Raw genomic sequence first — 18,295 nt, forward strand, 5'->3', positions numbered from 1 at the left:
TTGATGGTAACATTTGCTATGTTTTGCTTTAGGCAGGCATTAAGTCCATCTAATTAATGAATTCTTAATTTAGTTGTGACAATTCTGTGCAATATTTAAATTACCAATGATTTTAGAAAATGTTTAATGGGGTGATTAAATATATTATTTTATATAGAAGCGGGTTACTACAAAAATTCAGGATTAATAAGGTTTTCAGTAGAGCAGCTCAGATGATAAATAACAGGAAAAGGGACAAGTGTTTTTGGGTTCAAGTTCTTTAGAACCTGTATAGTTGCTTGCAAAAAGTAACCATGGATTCATTGTAGTAAAAATATTTATTGGCATATTGATTACCATGTGTAACCATAAAAACACCATAGTTTTTGTAGCAAAACCACGGTTAATTTTCGTAGTATATTAGTGGCATTCAGAGACTGGTGACAATTTGTTACACACACACACACACACACACACACACACACACACACACACACACACACACATATATATATATATATATATATATATATATTAGGGTTGTAACGGTATGCAAAAATCACGGTTCGGTTCATTTTCAGTACAGTACGGGAAAGAAATGCATTTATTACTATAAACCTTTTTTTTAACAATTTGTTTACACTTTTTTAAAATACTTTTTAAATAAAATATATATAAAATAAAAAAGAAAAAGAAATAAAATCCTGCTGCAAAGTTCTCCACTAAATAGAATACTCTCACTCTCTAACCAATATCATATAATAAAATATAATGAAAAATATAAATAAATAACTATGATTACAGTGCAACATTACCAATCCCAGCTTGTAGGCCTGCTCATATTTAAATATATATATATAACTTTTCCAAAGTGTAAAGTGTAGCATCAACAGTTTCAGTTTTTAGACCTGCTCAGATTTCGTTATTGCGTTGGACCAATCAGAATTAAGAGCAAAGGTCTGTTTAAATGCCGATGGGAGCTGCGTTTGAATTACAATCGTTCTACTTGGGTTGTAGTGATGTTCACACTCTCGTGATGCCAGAGCCGGATTATCCATAAGGGCACAGGGGCACCAACCATTCACAACAACTGGGGGGCACCACATGAGACAAGCTTTAAAATATTTTTCATAAATTGTTTTATTATTAACTTGAAATTCTTAAAAGACCATACATAACTCGTTTATGAACACTTACTTAACAATAATAGTAATAATGATAAATTATAAATAAATAAAGATTACATGACATTCCGTCCCCAATCTGTCAGAGTTTAGTTGGTCCACAACAAGTATGTGCAAATGTGTCATTTTTTTAACGGCTACAGAAAATGAATCAAAATGGACAGATGTCAATTGAGTGGTTTTGCAAAAAGAAAGTTAAAGAAAGACAAGGGCGCTAGACGTTTAGATACAATCCAGGGATTGACAGTTTTTTTTAAACGAGTGAAGAATGATCTCAGGACGACAATGACACAGAAGCGATTGACTGCACTCTCGCTTGCTCTCCCTGTTTACCATTGAAGTTAAAGTTAAAGTTAAAACATTACCGTCTCCAGCCGCGAGAGGGTGCTCTATGCCGCTGAGTGCTCCTGTAGTCTACACTGAGCAGCATAGAGCGCCCTCTCGCAGCTGTAGACGGTAATGTTTTCTCTTGGTTCTTGGTTCTAAATAAATGCGACTTATAGTCCAGTGTGACTTATATGTTTTATTCCTTGTCAGGTCGTGTTTTTGGACTGTTGCGATTTAAACTTAGGTGCAACTTATAGTCCGAAAAATACAGAAATTGGACAAGTTAATAAATTACATTTGATTTGCGAAATCACCCTAATTATGTCTGGGGGGTGGGGGGGGGGGGGGGGGCATTTACACACTGTCTTAATATGGCCCTGAGTGATGCCTTTTGAAAACCTTGTCTTTTGAAGACAAGATCCTGGTCTGTTGGTGGTGCCCCTCTATGTCAGCTACAGCAGCAGCGCGCCAGCGCCGCGTCAGGCACAATTAACGCAAAGCATATATATATATATATATACACACAGGGGCGAAGCCAGACAATGTAAACATTCGGGGCTTAGCCAAAACCTAGGGGGGTCCAGGGGCATACTACCCCGGGGAGATTTTTTCCCCATTTACGTCATCTAAATGTACTATTTTTCAGGCTGTTTGAGATAATAGAAGAAAAAAAAATTACCCAGTAGAGCCTACAACCTATTTTGTATTAAACTGTTCTCCAGCTATATTTCTCAATTAATCTCTCTTCTTATCCCACTAATGTGCCGAGATTTGCTGTAAAGCATGCCCTGAGATAACTTTGCAATTGTTACAAGCGGTGTGTTTCGGTTTTACGAGAAAACGTAACCCCCCAAATCGACCGACATTGCTTTTGAATCTCTCTCTGGTCGGTGAGGTTTACTGTCAGTGTTCCTTTTAAAAATTTTGTTATGTCCATAATGTTAATTTCAGCCGGTTAGACAGTGAGCTCGCTACGACGCCGGTGAAATAAAATGCCCACCAGGCCCTAATGACACAGACAAAGAAGTCTTCGTTAGTTTTTATTGGCAGTTGGCAAACAAGCTGAGTGTTGCGCGATGCATTACCGTCCGCCACCACGCACAGTAATAGATAGATTGTTTTCCCGCTCCGGCCTGAAAGACCAAGAGGAAATGAAACAAAATTAAAGTTTTTTTTTTACAAAAACTAAAAGAATCGGGGCTGTGTATATATATATATATATATATATATATATAATGTGAACATACAAATCAAAGTAGCTACATCTACGTAACCTGTGGCTGTACGTGTACAGCCGTTGAGGGATTAATTGTAAATTAGACCATTTATTTATATTCTGTTCATCATAATCCACAACTCTTTGTATTTGGAAACGCAACAATAAATGCAAAAACACAACATTTATATTTACTTTTTAATTTATATTGAAAGTTTATTCATCTGAACGTCTACTTCCGAATTCCAAGCCTGATCACAGCATCATAATTCTCTACACCAATAAGATGTAAAATCGAACATCTCTACACCAAAAAGCTCATTTTATGGTGCGTTCAAGTCATCTAATATAGATCGTATTTAGGAGTTGAATGCAAATGAACGCCACCACAATATCGTAAATACCAGTGGGGAGATCAGGATTTTCTTTAAGCCCCGATCTGTACTTAAAGTTATTTAGCTTTGATATTGTCAGGCTTTTCTATTTACAGCGCAGTAAGTTAATCGACGATGCATAATATGATGGCATTATAATATAAAAATACAAGTTGGCAGTGGCTTCATAAATTAATTTAAACCATTAAAAAACGAAGTATACCTAATGCACATTTCTTTGTTCTTCATTTTTTAGAACAAGAGTTTAAGAACATTGCTGTATGTTTGTGTTAAGAGAAAGTACTCTGCCATATTGCTCCTACGAAAGTGACTTGAACGCACATGCCGTCGTAAGCACGAGTTGCCAACTCTTGCGTACGAACTTCCCAAGAGGACTTGAACGCAGCATTAATCATAAACCAATAAGCGCGGAGGTGGGCGGGGCGACACCCATCGTCCAGACTCTGTGGCCTACTACCTCGCCTGCTTGACTCTGTCCTCACTCCTCAGTTGACGTCTGGTAGCTGCAGCAGCGAGTAGAGTTTATTGCAGACTTCACTGCGTCCTTGTATCATATCCTGACTGACGATGGCTGGCACTCTGGCGCGTAAAGCCGTGGATTATCTCCGCAGTAAAGAGTTCAGAGAGTATCTCATGAGGTCAGTAACGAGTCAAACACTGTCGATGTGTGACAATTACGGTTGTGAGTGTGAACAGCGTTCGTAATAAACGCAGAAAAGCGCTCTGAACTGTGTACATGACCTATAACTGCTGTGTGAAGGTGAATATGTCTGTGTACATGTTATATAACTGCTGTGTGAAGGTGAATATGTCTATGTATATGATCTATAACTGCTGTGTGAAGGTGAATATGTCTGTGTATATGATCTATAACTGTGCTGTGTGAAGGACAGTGCTGCAGTACCGCTGAGAGCCGGAGGGCGGCGCCTTGGGGTCAGAGTTCACCCCACCACGCTCTGATCAGAAACCGTTAACAGTGTGGGAAGACGGGTTTATTTTCTTTTCTTTTTTTCCTCCTTATAATTGCTTGGATTAAAACTGCGTTATCGTCAGTCAAACTGTCAGTGAAATAAATGTGTTCATTACACATTGCAAAGATATCTGCCAAGATTATTTTTCCTACCACATTGGCAGATATTTTTGCTTGTTTTAAGCAAGAAAAATGACAAAAATTAGATTTTTAAAAAAGTAAACAAGACCTATCTTTAGTCGTTTACTTGTCAAATGAATTAATCTTGATTCAGGAATATTTACATAGTTTTACTAGAAAACAACAATACAAAGCATGACATTTTTTTTTGCATGGCATTGTTTTTATGGCAGAAAGTGACATGTGAAAGGCCTAAGTTGTTCTAAGAGAGCTTTATGTATTGATAATGTGATCTGAATCTGTTGAGTTTGGTTGTGATTAACTTTGTGACGATGGTTTCCTCTCCTGGTCGATCTGCCCCTCCGGGGGGGTCTTCACTCACCTCAGCACAGTGAGTTCTGAAGCTATCATCTTACAATCTAATCATGGCTCATAGCACACGTTATAGGCATCGTGTGTCATGTTTTCCAGCACTTCTGGGGTCCGGTGGCAAACTGGGGCCTGCCAATCGCCGCCATCAGTGACATGAAGAAGAGTCCAGAGATCATCAGCGGCAGAATGACCTTCGGTACGTGACACAACACCAGCAGCTTGCACAACAGCTTGATAGTGTGAGGTCAAAGGTGAATGGAGGTGTTTTGGCTCTTGTTTTCCCAGCTCTCACCTGCTACTCGCTGCTGTTCATGCGCTTCGCCTACAAGGTCCAGCCCAGAAACTGGCTTCTGTTCGCCTGTCACATCACCAATGAAGCAGCTCAGCTCACTCAGGGCAGCAGACTCATCAAATACAAGCAAGTCCCATCACCTTTCACCCTTCCTTCTGATCTCTGATGTTATTCATGTATTCAGGCTAGTCTAACACATTGTCTGTTTCTCATTGTGTTCCTCAGCATGGAGAAGAAGATGGCCAAATGATAAAGGTTTATGTGCACCGCGGTCGGGATTCGTAGAGATCCACCAGATACTGCGACTTCTGATCTGTTTCAACACAATAAAGAAATAGCCGTCCATGAACACAGATTTTATGCTACGTCCTCTCTGTTACATGTATTAGATTATAAGCCTTGTGACACAGCTCTGAAGGTCACGGTTTGTATGTAATGTAGAAATATTTGATGAATATATTTACATGCATAATGCGATTGTGTGTGTGTTAAAAATGTTTACAGAGAAAATAAAACGTTGCTTTTGCTCTTTTGACTATGTCTACAGTGTCTATTTATCTGCTCCTCTATCGGTCCTTCACACAAAGCTGTCAAAGACCTTTAGAAGACATTGCATAACATTTATGTTGTTGTCCTAATGGAGCTAAAGGGTCAGGATATTGTACAAATAAATCCTGTTTAAAGGAGTAAGAACATAGAGCTTATGAAAAACATGACCGGTACAACATTTCCACAGAAACCAACTCGCCCAGACAGCTTGGTTACAGAACATTTAATATTCGGCAAACTAATACAATAACACAGAAATAATAGCTAACTTGCAAGTAATGGATTGTTCAAAGAATACATAGAAAAATCACTGGTAGTCAGTGCAAACATCTACAGTAAACAAATCCTAGCTCCAGTTTCAGGCATGTGGTGAAAATCTGTCTTCTTCTTCTTCATGTGTGAGGAATCATTCACTTCAACTGTAACTTCACTAACTAGGAGTGAAAGAATCAGCGTTTCACAAGTCATCAGAAGTGACGGTGAGATTAACGGGATTCCCCAGGATCAGTCCCTCATCTTCATCCTCCTGCAATTAACAAAAACATTGTAAAAACAACGTGCTCATCCAAGTTTAAATCAGTGTAAACATGCAGTCTGCCTCTTCATATGCAGCCTGAATCATGGCTGAACGCCGCACAGCTCCTCACCTCATCTCTTTCTTTGTAGTCTTTCTCTGTGCTTCTGTACGATACCACGTGGATGAGGGTGTATACTCTGTAATGGCAAACAACAGGGCTTTACATCTCAAATAATCAAGTTCCCGTATATTTATATACACTTTTTCTGTATTTCTGGTCAAATAAATACAGCCTTGATGAGCAGATGAGACTCCATTAAAAACATAAAAAATCTAGTATTTGACCAGCAGTGTATGTAATTGTCGACTGATTGTTCAGGTGCCAATGTGGCAGTATGTGATGTGTGTTTTACCTGTGGTAAAGCATAGCCAAGAACTGAATGATGAGCAGAAGGGCGAAGGACAGCAGGAACATCAAGCTCAAGGGCTCCACTCTCAAAGGTTCTGATGCTTCAGTACCGTTGGGATAGTACTTGGGAATATTGATGCTCAGAACATCAGTGCCAATGGCCTGAAGGAAGAACGTTGCTACAATCCATAGGACATTAATTATGAAGTACAAAAACACTGCCTGCAAAACAGAGAGAGTAGTTCTCATTTAGTATATGAAGTTGTGGCCCACGAGCGATGCAGTATTCACTTGTCAAACTTACCTTGTTCCGTAGAGACTTTAGCTCCCGTGTCACTTCATCGAGGTGAGCTTTGTCATCTTGTATGGGTAGTAGATAACGCTCTATCAGTTTATTCCAGAAATCATGTTCATCCTGGTAAAACAGGAAATATATATAATGTGGCATCATGTAAAAGACTTGACATTTTGAGTGGTCAACCAGTTATTCTAGCCAAATGCATTACTTATCCATTGGAAATGTACTGAAGCTTTCCCACCATGATTAACTCAAATGAGTCAACATTTTTTGTTGATATCGGAACAGTATTCCTGTAAACCAGTTAAAGCCAACCAAATTCCTAATCAATTCCTACTCATAACTGGTTTAGGACCAGGCCCTACCCTTGGCCCTTATCATGAAGCTTAATGATAACATCTGATACCTCTCATTAATCACTGACCTTTGAGTAGTTAGGGCATCCTTTCATGGCCTTTGAACACTATTCCTGTCAACCAGCTTCCGTGTCCAGTGTATCTGATGTGCACTTATGTAACGATCATTTATTCATTTATCATTTACTTTTATCTGCTCTCACATTATTTGAGACACCGTTATCATAACATGTTGCTATTGCGTCTCTTAATTCGGACTTGACTGACAGACTGGCATTCTTACACGGTCATCTTCATACTTTCTAAACATATCTCTACTTTTTTCCATTGATTTTTTATTATTATTTTGCTTATTGTAAGTATAAAATACATGAAATGTATATCAATAATCCCATATTCTTAAATGTGACCACAACTCGGCATACATTGGATAGCTTTGAATAAGTGTCCAAGACCGTCGAACCTGGCCCCCTTTAAAAAAAAGTTTGGACACCCCATCCCTGAGGTAAGTGTTGATGCATTGATGGCATTGGAGATCCAGGAACATGTCCTGCTTGTGTTAATCTCATTAGAACATGAACCATCCACAAATCATTACCTCAGTTAGCTTCTCAACCTGTGGAGCCACAAGTGTTCTTTCGATTGCCCTCTTGACACGCCTCTCCAGTCGCTGCGCTCCGTTCTCGATGCGGTTGGACTTCACGATGCGCCGGGCGGCTTCATTCAGAGCATACTGCAGTTCCTCCAGCTGACTCACACTCAAGACGTCCTCAGGACCCACTTTATCCCTCAGCTCCTCGTTCAGGGTATCGCTGAGGATCGACACCAGTTCCTCGCACAGATCCTCCTGGTTCTTGTTTCTCAGTGTGTATCGGATCTGCTCCTGAAGGTTTCTCTTCAGATTGGCATACGTCAGTTTCTTCAGGAACTCTTTCTTCACAGGCTCCACCCAGTCTGTCCGTTTGAATAAGAACAACATGAACAATAATTCAGTGCACAGACCAACCCTTCACTCAGAATAGTGTACGTTTGAGAGGGTTATGTGGTTTGAATCAGAGATTCTCATTCCATTACCAATCAGAGACACTTCATAGAACATTGTGCTGACAAGATGATCATGAATCACGTGTGCTAGATAATAGAGATACTTGTAGGAATTGATCAAAAAGATGTCATCTCTTACCACTCTCGGGTACAAATTCTTTCGGCTCCAGGGTATCATAATCATTGTAATCATAATCATCATCGTCGTCATCATCTTCCTCATAGTCTGTGTCATCGTTAAATGGGTCGGCTTTTTTCTCACAGCTTTTGGAACTCCCACTGTAAGATTTATTTGAAGCAACAGTTGGGGAAATATAAGAACTTTTCAGCAGCATGGTAAATGTAATCCTAACACGTTCATAGTCTTTACCTTTTATCAGAGCAACTGTCTTTTTCTTCATTGTCCTTGTTGAGATTCTCTTTGGAATTGTCCTTCTTTTGAGGCATCTCCTCGTTGTAGTCAAGGATGTGTTTGTTCTGATCTAAACTGTCCTCCACTTCATTGGTGGTCTCAGGCTTTGGCTCTTCTGGCTCAATTTTGGCAGCTGGTGTGTTTGGATTGACAGCTTGCTGAATTTGTTGAAGGACTAGATTTTCGGTCTCTTGAGTGACTTGGATTTTCACGTCCCAACAGCACATTTTGCAGTCACGATTGCACACAATGCCCACTTGCTTTTTCTGCTCCTTTGCCTTGTTAGTTTCTCGAGTGCCCCAAGAGACAATGTGCATGTTGACTAGGGAATATATGGTGAGGAGGAGATATCCACTGGGAATGCAAATGAAGTACATAAGACCATAGATGATCAAAGTGCACTCTTGAGGATGAAGAATAGCTGTCACCATGTAAAGGATCGCACCAGACACCAGGAAGAGTCCAGTAGGAGTTATAAATGTCCCCTGTTTTACCATGTCACCTAAAATAAGACATCCAATGAAATGAAATATGACCAAGCATGTTTTAAACACACACACAAACACACACAAAAGATAATTAGCAATGATTACCAATAATGGAAAAGAAGGATGCAGTCATCAGGAATGCATAAATGACACTGAGAATGGCAGCAATGGTGATTTGGAAGTTGGGTTTGGCCACAAAACATATGATCATGTAAACAGTTGGAGGTACAACAGCAATTATTATGGAAAGAGTGCCTTCAATTCCAAACACAAATTGGAAAGCTCCTAAAACGGAAAAGAAAGAGAATATTAGCAGTTTCCATACACTTATATATTCCCTAAATAGTATTTTTGAGCTGGTCAAACCAGCCTAAGAAGTTCAGGTGGGTTAACCAAGCTTTGTCTGTAATGTTAACCAGCTCAACCAGCTCTCTATCAGGTTGGGCAATACACAAGCCCTAAACAGGTTTACCAAATATTCTACCAGGTCAGCCTCAGTCCCATCAGAAGCAGACATTTCTAGCAGAGCAGTCAAATCACTATAATACATCCTTTCCCATTCTTTGAATATTTACCTGCTACCATGAGGGTGACAGAGGCAGGTCCCAGGATGGAGGAAGCCACAGTGAAGGTCTGATATAAGATGTAGAGGATGGAAATGGAGGTGTTCCTCTTTACTGTGTCCTTCCCGCTGTGGAGCAGATCAAGGGTGTTGGCCAGTGTTGAAGGACCCCATCGACGCCTCTGGTTGTAAAACTCTTTGAACTCTTGCGGTGAGTTGGTGAAAGCGTCTGAAGCAGCGTTATACTCCACCCTCCAGCCCTGCTGCAGGAGAAGAGTGCACAGCCAACGGTCCTCACCTAAATGTGAACGGATGAGTAACATGATGAACTGGTGGAGCACAGAGGAACCCGACTCTCAGCATTCATACAGAATCATCTACACAGAAACATCAGATGCAGTAAGTCTTGCTAACCATCTACTATACAGAACAAAGACACTGAAAAAAATGTTAACAAAAGTTGATGTAAAGATCTGTGTTATATGTGTAGACATTATCCCAGACAGCAAGCAGTTTCATGGAAAAACTGCATGAAATCCATGTGGGCCAGATGTGGGCCAGACCTGGGCCAACACTATGTTGCTGTCTGGGATGGATTTACTAAACAGGAAAAATTCACATTAGAGCGCAATTCCATAAAAGCACCAATGGGAGGGCAAACCCTGCTTGCGATTTACTGACAATGTGCACATTAAAGAACACAGACACAGCCAGATCATTTCTATAATGACCAGCGCCATCTACCAAGAGCAGCACTAATTACCATCTGCTTTAAGACATGCTTTTTGGGGGGTTAAATATTGATGCAAATACCAGCAATTTGATGAGTTTAAATATTAGAAAATTGCATTACATGTTTCTCCTACCATAAATTTGTGTATGAAAGTGAAACCCCTACAAATGCATATCTGATTAGGTCAGGCACAAAAATGCAAGCTTTTAGTAAATCTGGCCTTTAGAATTCTTTGTTAAATATTAACTTATAACATGGCATTGATATGTGGGATTAGCCTTTTTTAGCCATTCCCCTGCATTTGGGTGAAATGAGTTCCAAAACAAAACACATTTTCACCCATTAGGCATTTACGAACACTGCCGTACTAGATGTGACACGTGTCAATACACACCAGGAAAAGGCTACTCAGATATACTGTTGAGAGTAAAGACAAATGTGTAAGATAATGTAACTGCAAGTTATTTATTAAGCATAAACGAGACTTCTAGTGGAATGGTTAGCATGCTAGTGAGATATTCAGTGCTATAAAAACAGGGTTTACCTTGGTCATACTGCACATACTCAGAGGCGCGTGTGGCTTTGGTGGTGTATCTCTTCAGGACGTTGTCATCCATCAGTGCAGATCCTCTGAACAGACTGAAACAGCCTGGACTGCACAGAACCGAACCAAACACGTGCTCCGCTGTCTTCTGAAGCCAATGACCCACTGCATACTCAAACTTCTGATACCACACCATTGGGCCTGAAACATGGGGCAGAGGAACATGAATGGAGTGTGGTGCGCATACTGCATCTGAGCATTTTTATATTCAGGTTATGCCTTTCAGATAGTTGAGCACTGTTATCATATTGTTAATCCTGGCTGTCCTTTGCTGTAGAGATTAGCTGATCATCTCAAAGGCTCTTCTAGTATGCAGTGTTAAAACAGTGATTGCAGTGATTGATGCAGTGATTGTGAAGAAGGATTTATGTAAGTGGACTTTGTATGTTGATCAGCATTTGAAAAGCAGGCCTATAAAAGGGAACCTCATTATCTGCTATAGAATCCAGATTGCAGCTTCTTTCTTCCTTTTAAGTCATGTACAGTTTTTTTTTGAGTTTTATGTAATACTGTTATGAAATTTGACATCCTACATTCCCTATAAGCATTCCATTTTAAAATGACCATTTCTGTTCGGTTGTTAGATTTTTCTCTCTGAATACAGATGATTTTTACCCATTCCAGTGGGGTGGATTCGTCCACAGGCTGCACCCACGGTGTCATACATTCTCAGACGATCGACGAGCAGAATCAGAGCAGCGGGGTGGAAGTCTGTGTCTCCATCCAAGGCCATGATATATGTGTTGTCGTCAGATATATGCCTCCTCTTGCTGTCATTGTCATAAGAAGGTAGCAAATAACTCTCACCATCTAGTGATATGAGACTGGCTCGACTCGGGTTGTTTTGTCTCTGCAAGAACACACAGTGTAAAAAACAGTTATCTTCAGCCATATACGCTCACTAGGTCATCTGTTTCTCTTCAATATACACGTGTTTGACCTTTTTTGTCCATGTTTGATCACTTTAAAGCAGTATGATTTATGCACATGGCCCAAGGAGAATAGGGGTTTATTTGAATCAGTAAACCAACTTATGAGCAATGGCAGTAGTGAAGCTTGACTTATCCAACATCACTAGTGACCGAATGCTCAGTACTAAAGGAAAACCAAAAAAAAAACGTACTGTTATTTTCTGAGGGTTTTTGACATTGTATCCTTTCCAGCCAAGCAGGTAATACAGATACATGATCTGAAAATGGACACATGCTCAGTCAGATTCAGGCAAATGTTCAAAATAAACAGTGTTGCAAAGACTGAATTATTTTTCATACTAAGGAATGTGATTTTGACATTCACCTGTGACCATCTCTTTTTGTGTCGAATCAGTTTTTTGTCTTTAAGGTGGATGTAAAGCATGTTTCCCTCTGGCATGACAACCACAAGACGACCACCATATGGTGTTTCAATGATGGAAACTTCATCTGGCTCCTTATTTGTAAATACCCTTGAAGGCAAAAAAGGGGACATTTAGTTTACAGTTGGTTGTGAAATATATATAATTGACATCAGTCTGTTCAGTCTGTTTGCTTATCCCGGACAGGACACCTTTGTCTTACCTGTACACCTCCATGACTACTTGTATAAGGTCGCAGACATAGCTGTTGACAAGCTTTGTGTCAGTGTCTGTTTCATACATGAAGCCATCGTCAACATAAATATGGCATTCAAAGTCAAAGCAGTCCTTGTGTTCCTCCTTCGGATCCCCTCGGTATCTGTCCAATCTGAAACCAACAATCAAGCCAAACGAATGAAGAACTGCATTTAAAACCCCTTAGGTGAAGAAAATCTTTAACGGTCATTTACAACTAGGTGTTTTCTGCTGGGCTCCAGGGAGCTGAAATATATTTGCAATACCCATCCATCACTTGTATACATACCTGAACATTGAAGTCATGATTTTTAGCATCTCATCGTATGTTTCATGCCACATTGTTGCACACAGGTAAATGACACAGTTTTCCACATGATCATTTCCACTACTATACGACAGATAAAAGGAAAGGAAACAATCAGATTTTGACTTAATTCATGCAATTGTACAGTATTATGTGTACCATTTCAAAGACATCATTGCTTTATACGTACCTCTCCTTGTTTGCCGTACGAACCGCTTTCATTTTAGTGTTCAGCAGCATAGAGAGGTCAATGAAGGCAGATTCATACAGGCGGCGTACGAAAAGTTGGGATGTGCGTTCGATCCTCTGGACTTTGATTTTCCACACATAATATGTGCATGAGACCAGGCCGAGCCACATGCAGACCCCCTCCAGCGCCAGCATGGAGAAAGGCCACATGGCGTTCGGGTTGTTGAGTGACGTTTTGCAGATACTATATGAAATTTCCAGCATCACGACTGGGGTGGTGTTGACATCTTTGAGAGTTTCAAGTTCATGACAAAATGGCCAGAAAGGAGTTTTAACTGTAAAATTATCACCTGTGGTATATAAGCTAGCAGTTTGTGATGAAGAGACCAAACTCTCAGCTTGTGTCAAGAACAGTATCATACCCAGGATTAGCGTGACTGGACCAGTTAACGACACGGGCAGAGCGAAAGCAAAGGTCATGGAGTGGATCTTGCAGGCCACGACTCCGAACCAGTGGCAGGCAGCAGAGCAGAACGCCTGCAGGCAAAACAGCCCAATGCCTATCTCTACCGTGCCTTTACTGGCTTTGGTGAAAGAATCCCATTTAATGCGAGCATCGGCTTCAACAATCAGGCAGTAATACAGAAAGTACACCCCCATGGTCAGTGCTATTCGAATGAGGCTGGTGAACAGATAAATGGAATCTCGGAAAGTGTCCAGTTCGCTGAGCATTTCCTGAATGTTAGTGCTGGCCTGGAAAGGGTTCTCCCACCAGTTTAGAGAAATTAGCAGTGTTGCAAAAATTGCAATGGCTACATAAATGTAGGTACCTTCTACTTGTCCTGGCACATAAGAGGACTCCCTCACATAGTAGTCGACTGCCAACAGAACGTAGCCGCTGAGCACTAGGATTAAGGAGCATATAGGGTAGAGGATCATCCAGCTCCGTGTCTGCAATCGAAAGGCGATCTGAAACACGGCCGAAAGGATGCAGATGCCTCCGGGGATGCAGAGGTTTGTCAAAACGTCAAGCTTAGGCATCACAATGAGCACCAAGATCGCGGTCCCCACGGCCACAAGACTCTCAATCACACACATCTGCAAAAACATTTACAACAATCATTACATGTGCACACTGAGACTTCCATAACATTCAAGGTACACATTTGATCAGTTCATGCATGTCTAAAGTACAGGAGCTCCACCAGGATTCACTCCTCTGCCATCAATTCATTGTCATTGTATAACAGCATAAGGAGACTGAGTGAGCATCGACACTAAATGATCGTCTAGTATGTCTAACCTACTGGAAAATCCAAATAAATGTAGCTTTGTTTTGCATAGGGAATCAAAGCTGGCCTTTCAAGCTCTTGGATTGGCCAGTTCCCAGGGCCACAGGTATCTAGATAAAGCATAAACTTGTCGGGTTAGTGCAGGTAGACCACCTTGGCAAGGGGTTAGATTAGGATGGTCAACTAGTAGATCAGTTGCCCATCAAAAGAGTGTCAGCTCACATTTTAAATGTAGTATTTTTATTTGTAGTGCTTTAAAGGAGGGGTATCCAACTCTGTTCCTGCAGTGCTACAGAGCATTGTTCTTAAAACTTGCCCCCACTTTCCAGCAGTAGCTGAAGTAGGTTGGAAAGAAACTTTGCAGGACAGTGGGTCCCCGGGAGCAGGGTTGAACACCTGTGCTGTTGAGTTCAGCTCCAACACAATCAAAGCCGTTTAGGGATATCTTATAATTATAGACAGATTTGTTGGAGCAGGTTGGAGTCTGGAATCTGTGAGGTCGGAAACCCCCACTTCATTAGAATAATGTAACACATTTCAGATGTTGTGTATACCTAACATGTTTGCATTAGTCATTAGCATACTCTGTAAACACTGCAGGTGTTATGATGGTCTTGCACATGGAGATGTGCCTTTAATTTTACTCACTGCCACCTCACATTTCTTGAAGTCATTTCAAATTTTTATTTAGACTTATAAAAAAGCAGTGATATCTGAGTGAGCTGTTTACTTTGTAATTTATCCAACTATTTCCAGTTTGATTCATGGTCCAATGCATCCCATTCGTTTTACCCTTTCAATTTCTCATTACCCACTTACATGCCCACCACATATTAGGAACTGTTGGACTTGTGCATGTCTTTTTCTATATAATATTGGTGAAAGGAGTGTTCTTATGTGTTAATCTGCATCATTCAACTCACGATTCCCAGTGTTCTTGGGTTAGGGGCCACATAGCTCTTGAAGACACATTTCCACATAGACTTCAAGAACATCAGCAGGTTTGGCATCACTAGTACACACATCAAAATCAGCGTGTAGAACTGTTTGTCCACATTGTTTCTCAAAGACACCGGACTGGTCAGAGTGGTCAAAACCAGCAGAGAGCCCTACAATACAAAAAATAAAATTAAATGCCTTTAATGCATTGGATCATTACACAAAATCATCTGTCATGTGACCATGTGATATGTGATGAGATGTGGCTTCCTCTTAATGACCAAGGTACAAGTAAGATTTTATTGCACTTGGAGTTCATATTAGTCATATTTTATGTTTTTGAAGTTAATAATGGTTTACTTGGCCTTTGCCCAAGTTCTTCTTAATATTTGGTCAATTAAGATAAAAATAATTCAATGACTCTGTAGCTCTGTGTGTACTCACAGAAACTGGCACGAATGTATCCATAAGCATGATATGATGGGGAATTTACACGTCGTTATGGAGACACAATCTCTCTCTGAGTAAACAGTAACGGGCGTTGGTGCAATTATCCTCTATAAATATTTATGAGCGTGTAATAGTTATGATTTACCTTGCTCATAACCCCGCTAAACAACACGAGCAGGCCCACGATAACAGACACCAAGTTCTGCAGGATTCGAAAGAGTGTTCTCTTCTTCTCTTTCTCAGCTCCGATGGGGTTCAGCTGGAAGGGGTCCCAGGTGTCCCTGTGCACACAGACATTGTGACAGGTCAAAACTCAGACTGAAGAAAAGACCTGTGTCTTCTCCTCATGACTCAGTGTCAAATGAATATGCATTATATCAGTTCAGCATGTTGTGAACTTCATGTGTAAAACAGTTTATGTCCATAATAGTTTTAATCTGTATTTACCATTTTATTAGCAATAAGGCTCTGTTGTATAAGTCATGTTGTATATTGTGAACAGTCACACCATGGCTTTTGGTGCTTAACAACATAACTTTACGATATGCCACTTTCAGGCCTTATTGTTTAATGCACTCATTTATCTAAAGTGATAATGGCATTCACCACGTTCACCACACCACACTGACATGTGACCTTTCCTGGTTATATACCAGTAGATCTATATCTATATAAATATCTATAAATGCAGCTACTCAGTTTGGAGAATTTAAGAGGCAATTAAACACAAAGACAAGACAAAAGGAATGTTATAAATGTTGCCATATTACGTCAGTATTAATATACTTAGTAGCATATTACAATATACTGTCTGTACACACACACACACACACACACACACACACACACACTGAAAAAACAGTAACCTAAAAATGTGCTTCATGTGTAACAACTACATTTCAAATAATCTTTCTTAACATTAATGTATCAACATAAATATATTAGGTTATACCAACAATACTAAATGCAAGGGTGAGATCAGATAGAAATAGCTCTTTAATGTAACAATTACAAGTTACCACTTTCTACACACAAACTAAAACAACAACAGGGTAACCAAAAAATGTGCTTTGTGGAAACATATACATTTATTGATTATACTCAAATAAAAAAATAAATAAATAGTGTTACTTAGAATTAGTGAACTAACCTAAATATATGAGGTTACACCATCAAAACTGAATGGAAGGGTAAGATCAGGTGTAGCTCTTTAATGTAACAATTACAGGTTACCACTTTTTAGTGCACACACACACACACATGTAATTTAATTTATTTCTGACTACTCTTAATGTCCAAATTTCATAGTGAAACTTTAATCCAGCTATCTTGCTCAAGATAAAATTTTTGTTTTAAATATTAATCTAAATGATAAAAAAACGTAAAATTTTAAATCTGTTGATTGAATGTGGTACTGTACTGAGTTTATCTTTCAAATAAAAGCACTGCTTTGTGTTCATGATGAATTCAACATATTTTGCCACAGAAATGCAATGAAAGCTTTGAATCAGTAACTGTAAGAGGATGATTGATTATATTAATGATGGCGTGTCTTTCACCTGTGACGGCCTTCCCTCTTGCGTCCCCGCTGCTTCAGTTCCTCCATTTCCAGACGCTGACACTTACTCCATAAAGCGGTGCTGGACTATGTCGTGCTTAGCAGACAGAGCTGTCTTAAATCTCATCTGAAGTTATGGGTGCAATATCAGTGTGCTCACGCCCATAAAAGAGTTCAAAGATCTGTGAGATTCATCCCAGCTCAACATCCTTATTACATCTCTGATTGGAAAACTTGTTTATGTCTCTGACCAAAGTTCAGTCATTCTTATAACATGACCATTATATTCCATTTATCCTTATGTAAGAATATGAAGTTTTGAACATTTTATAAATATTGAAGGGGAAGGACCTTATAAATCAGCAATTTCTAATTTCAGCTGCTTTTAGGACCACATTAACCTGTAAATCCCCCCAAAATGTTCACATGTCTGATGTGTCACTATTTATATACAATAAATAACAGGAGTTACACACATCTTCTTTCAGAAATGACTTGATTAATCTATTCCTTGTGTGCAGATAATCAGCTGCTTAATTCTCATTGAGAACGCTGTTTATTCTGCATATACAGTACACATACTGGGTCAGGTCCAAGGGTGGAGACGAGCTGTTTTATAACTAATACATGCTTCTTAAGAGACAAATAAATGACGCACAACAGTTTATTATGCAGTAAATAACACTGAGAATAGATAAAGATGTCCTCTGATAAATCAGATACTTAAATAATCACAATATCTCAACAGTTTTCCTCTTTCATCAAATACTGTTTCTTTTGTGTGACACTAACATACAAACCATTATCAGCATCCTTCTCAAGGATCTGACGATCATGAAAGCTGGGATGCTAATCATGAAGCATGAGTTGACCCTGCCAATGTATTAGGGTGTAAATTTACAGTTCTCCTTCCTGAAGACCTTCCTGGATGGTTGTTGTATGCTCAGGGATTGACAGGAAGAAGGTTTTCCCCACGGTTTCCCTACACTGTGCGAGAACAGGTCGAGATTCCTTTATTCTGACACATAGCAGTGTAGGGGACTGACTACAGGCAGGGGCAGGACGTGATGGCTGGCTTCTTGAGAAGTTTAACAAAGCATAAATTGTGGCCATTTGTCCTGATCTAGCCTATAACATATAATATT

General features: G+C 39.8%; 2 protein-coding genes across 2 annotated transcripts; one reads left to right on the plus strand and one right to left on the minus strand.

Moving 5' to 3' along the window:
• Positions 1-3,564: 3,564 nt before the first annotated feature.
• Positions 3,565-5,390, plus strand: LOC127970467 (mitochondrial pyruvate carrier 1). The gene is made up of 4 exons (XM_052573058.1): positions 3,565-3,743; positions 4,663-4,759; positions 4,849-4,981; positions 5,081-5,390. Exons 1-4 carry the CDS (start codon positions 3,669-3,671, stop codon positions 5,103-5,105), a joined length of 330 nt encoding a protein of 109 aa, XP_052429018.1. The 5' UTR covers positions 3,565-3,668; the 3' UTR covers positions 5,106-5,390.
• A 222-nt stretch (positions 5,391-5,612) lies between these two features.
• On the minus strand, positions 5,613-17,297 carry LOC127970466 (chitin synthase chs-2-like). The gene is made up of 19 exons (XM_052573057.1): positions 17,152-17,297; positions 15,738-15,873; positions 15,127-15,312; positions 12,913-14,009; positions 12,705-12,806; positions 12,384-12,548; positions 12,124-12,271; positions 11,951-12,016; positions 11,443-11,677; positions 10,768-10,968; positions 9,504-9,788; positions 9,034-9,213; positions 8,399-8,942; positions 8,168-8,307; positions 7,583-7,938; positions 6,635-6,745; positions 6,335-6,552; positions 6,052-6,118; positions 5,613-5,930 (listed from the first exon to the last, which is right to left on the minus strand). Exons 1-19 carry the CDS (start codon positions 17,196-17,198, stop codon positions 5,862-5,864), a joined length of 4,353 nt encoding a protein of 1,450 aa, XP_052429017.1. The 5' UTR covers positions 17,199-17,297; the 3' UTR covers positions 5,613-5,861.
• Positions 17,298-18,295: the final 998 nt, after the last annotated feature.

Source organism: Carassius gibelio, chromosome B13 (genome assembly GCF_023724105.1).
Source record: "Carassius gibelio isolate Cgi1373 ecotype wild population from Czech Republic chromosome B13, carGib1.2-hapl.c, whole genome shotgun sequence".
Taxonomy (NCBI): domain Eukaryota; kingdom Metazoa; phylum Chordata; class Actinopteri; order Cypriniformes; family Cyprinidae; genus Carassius; species Carassius gibelio.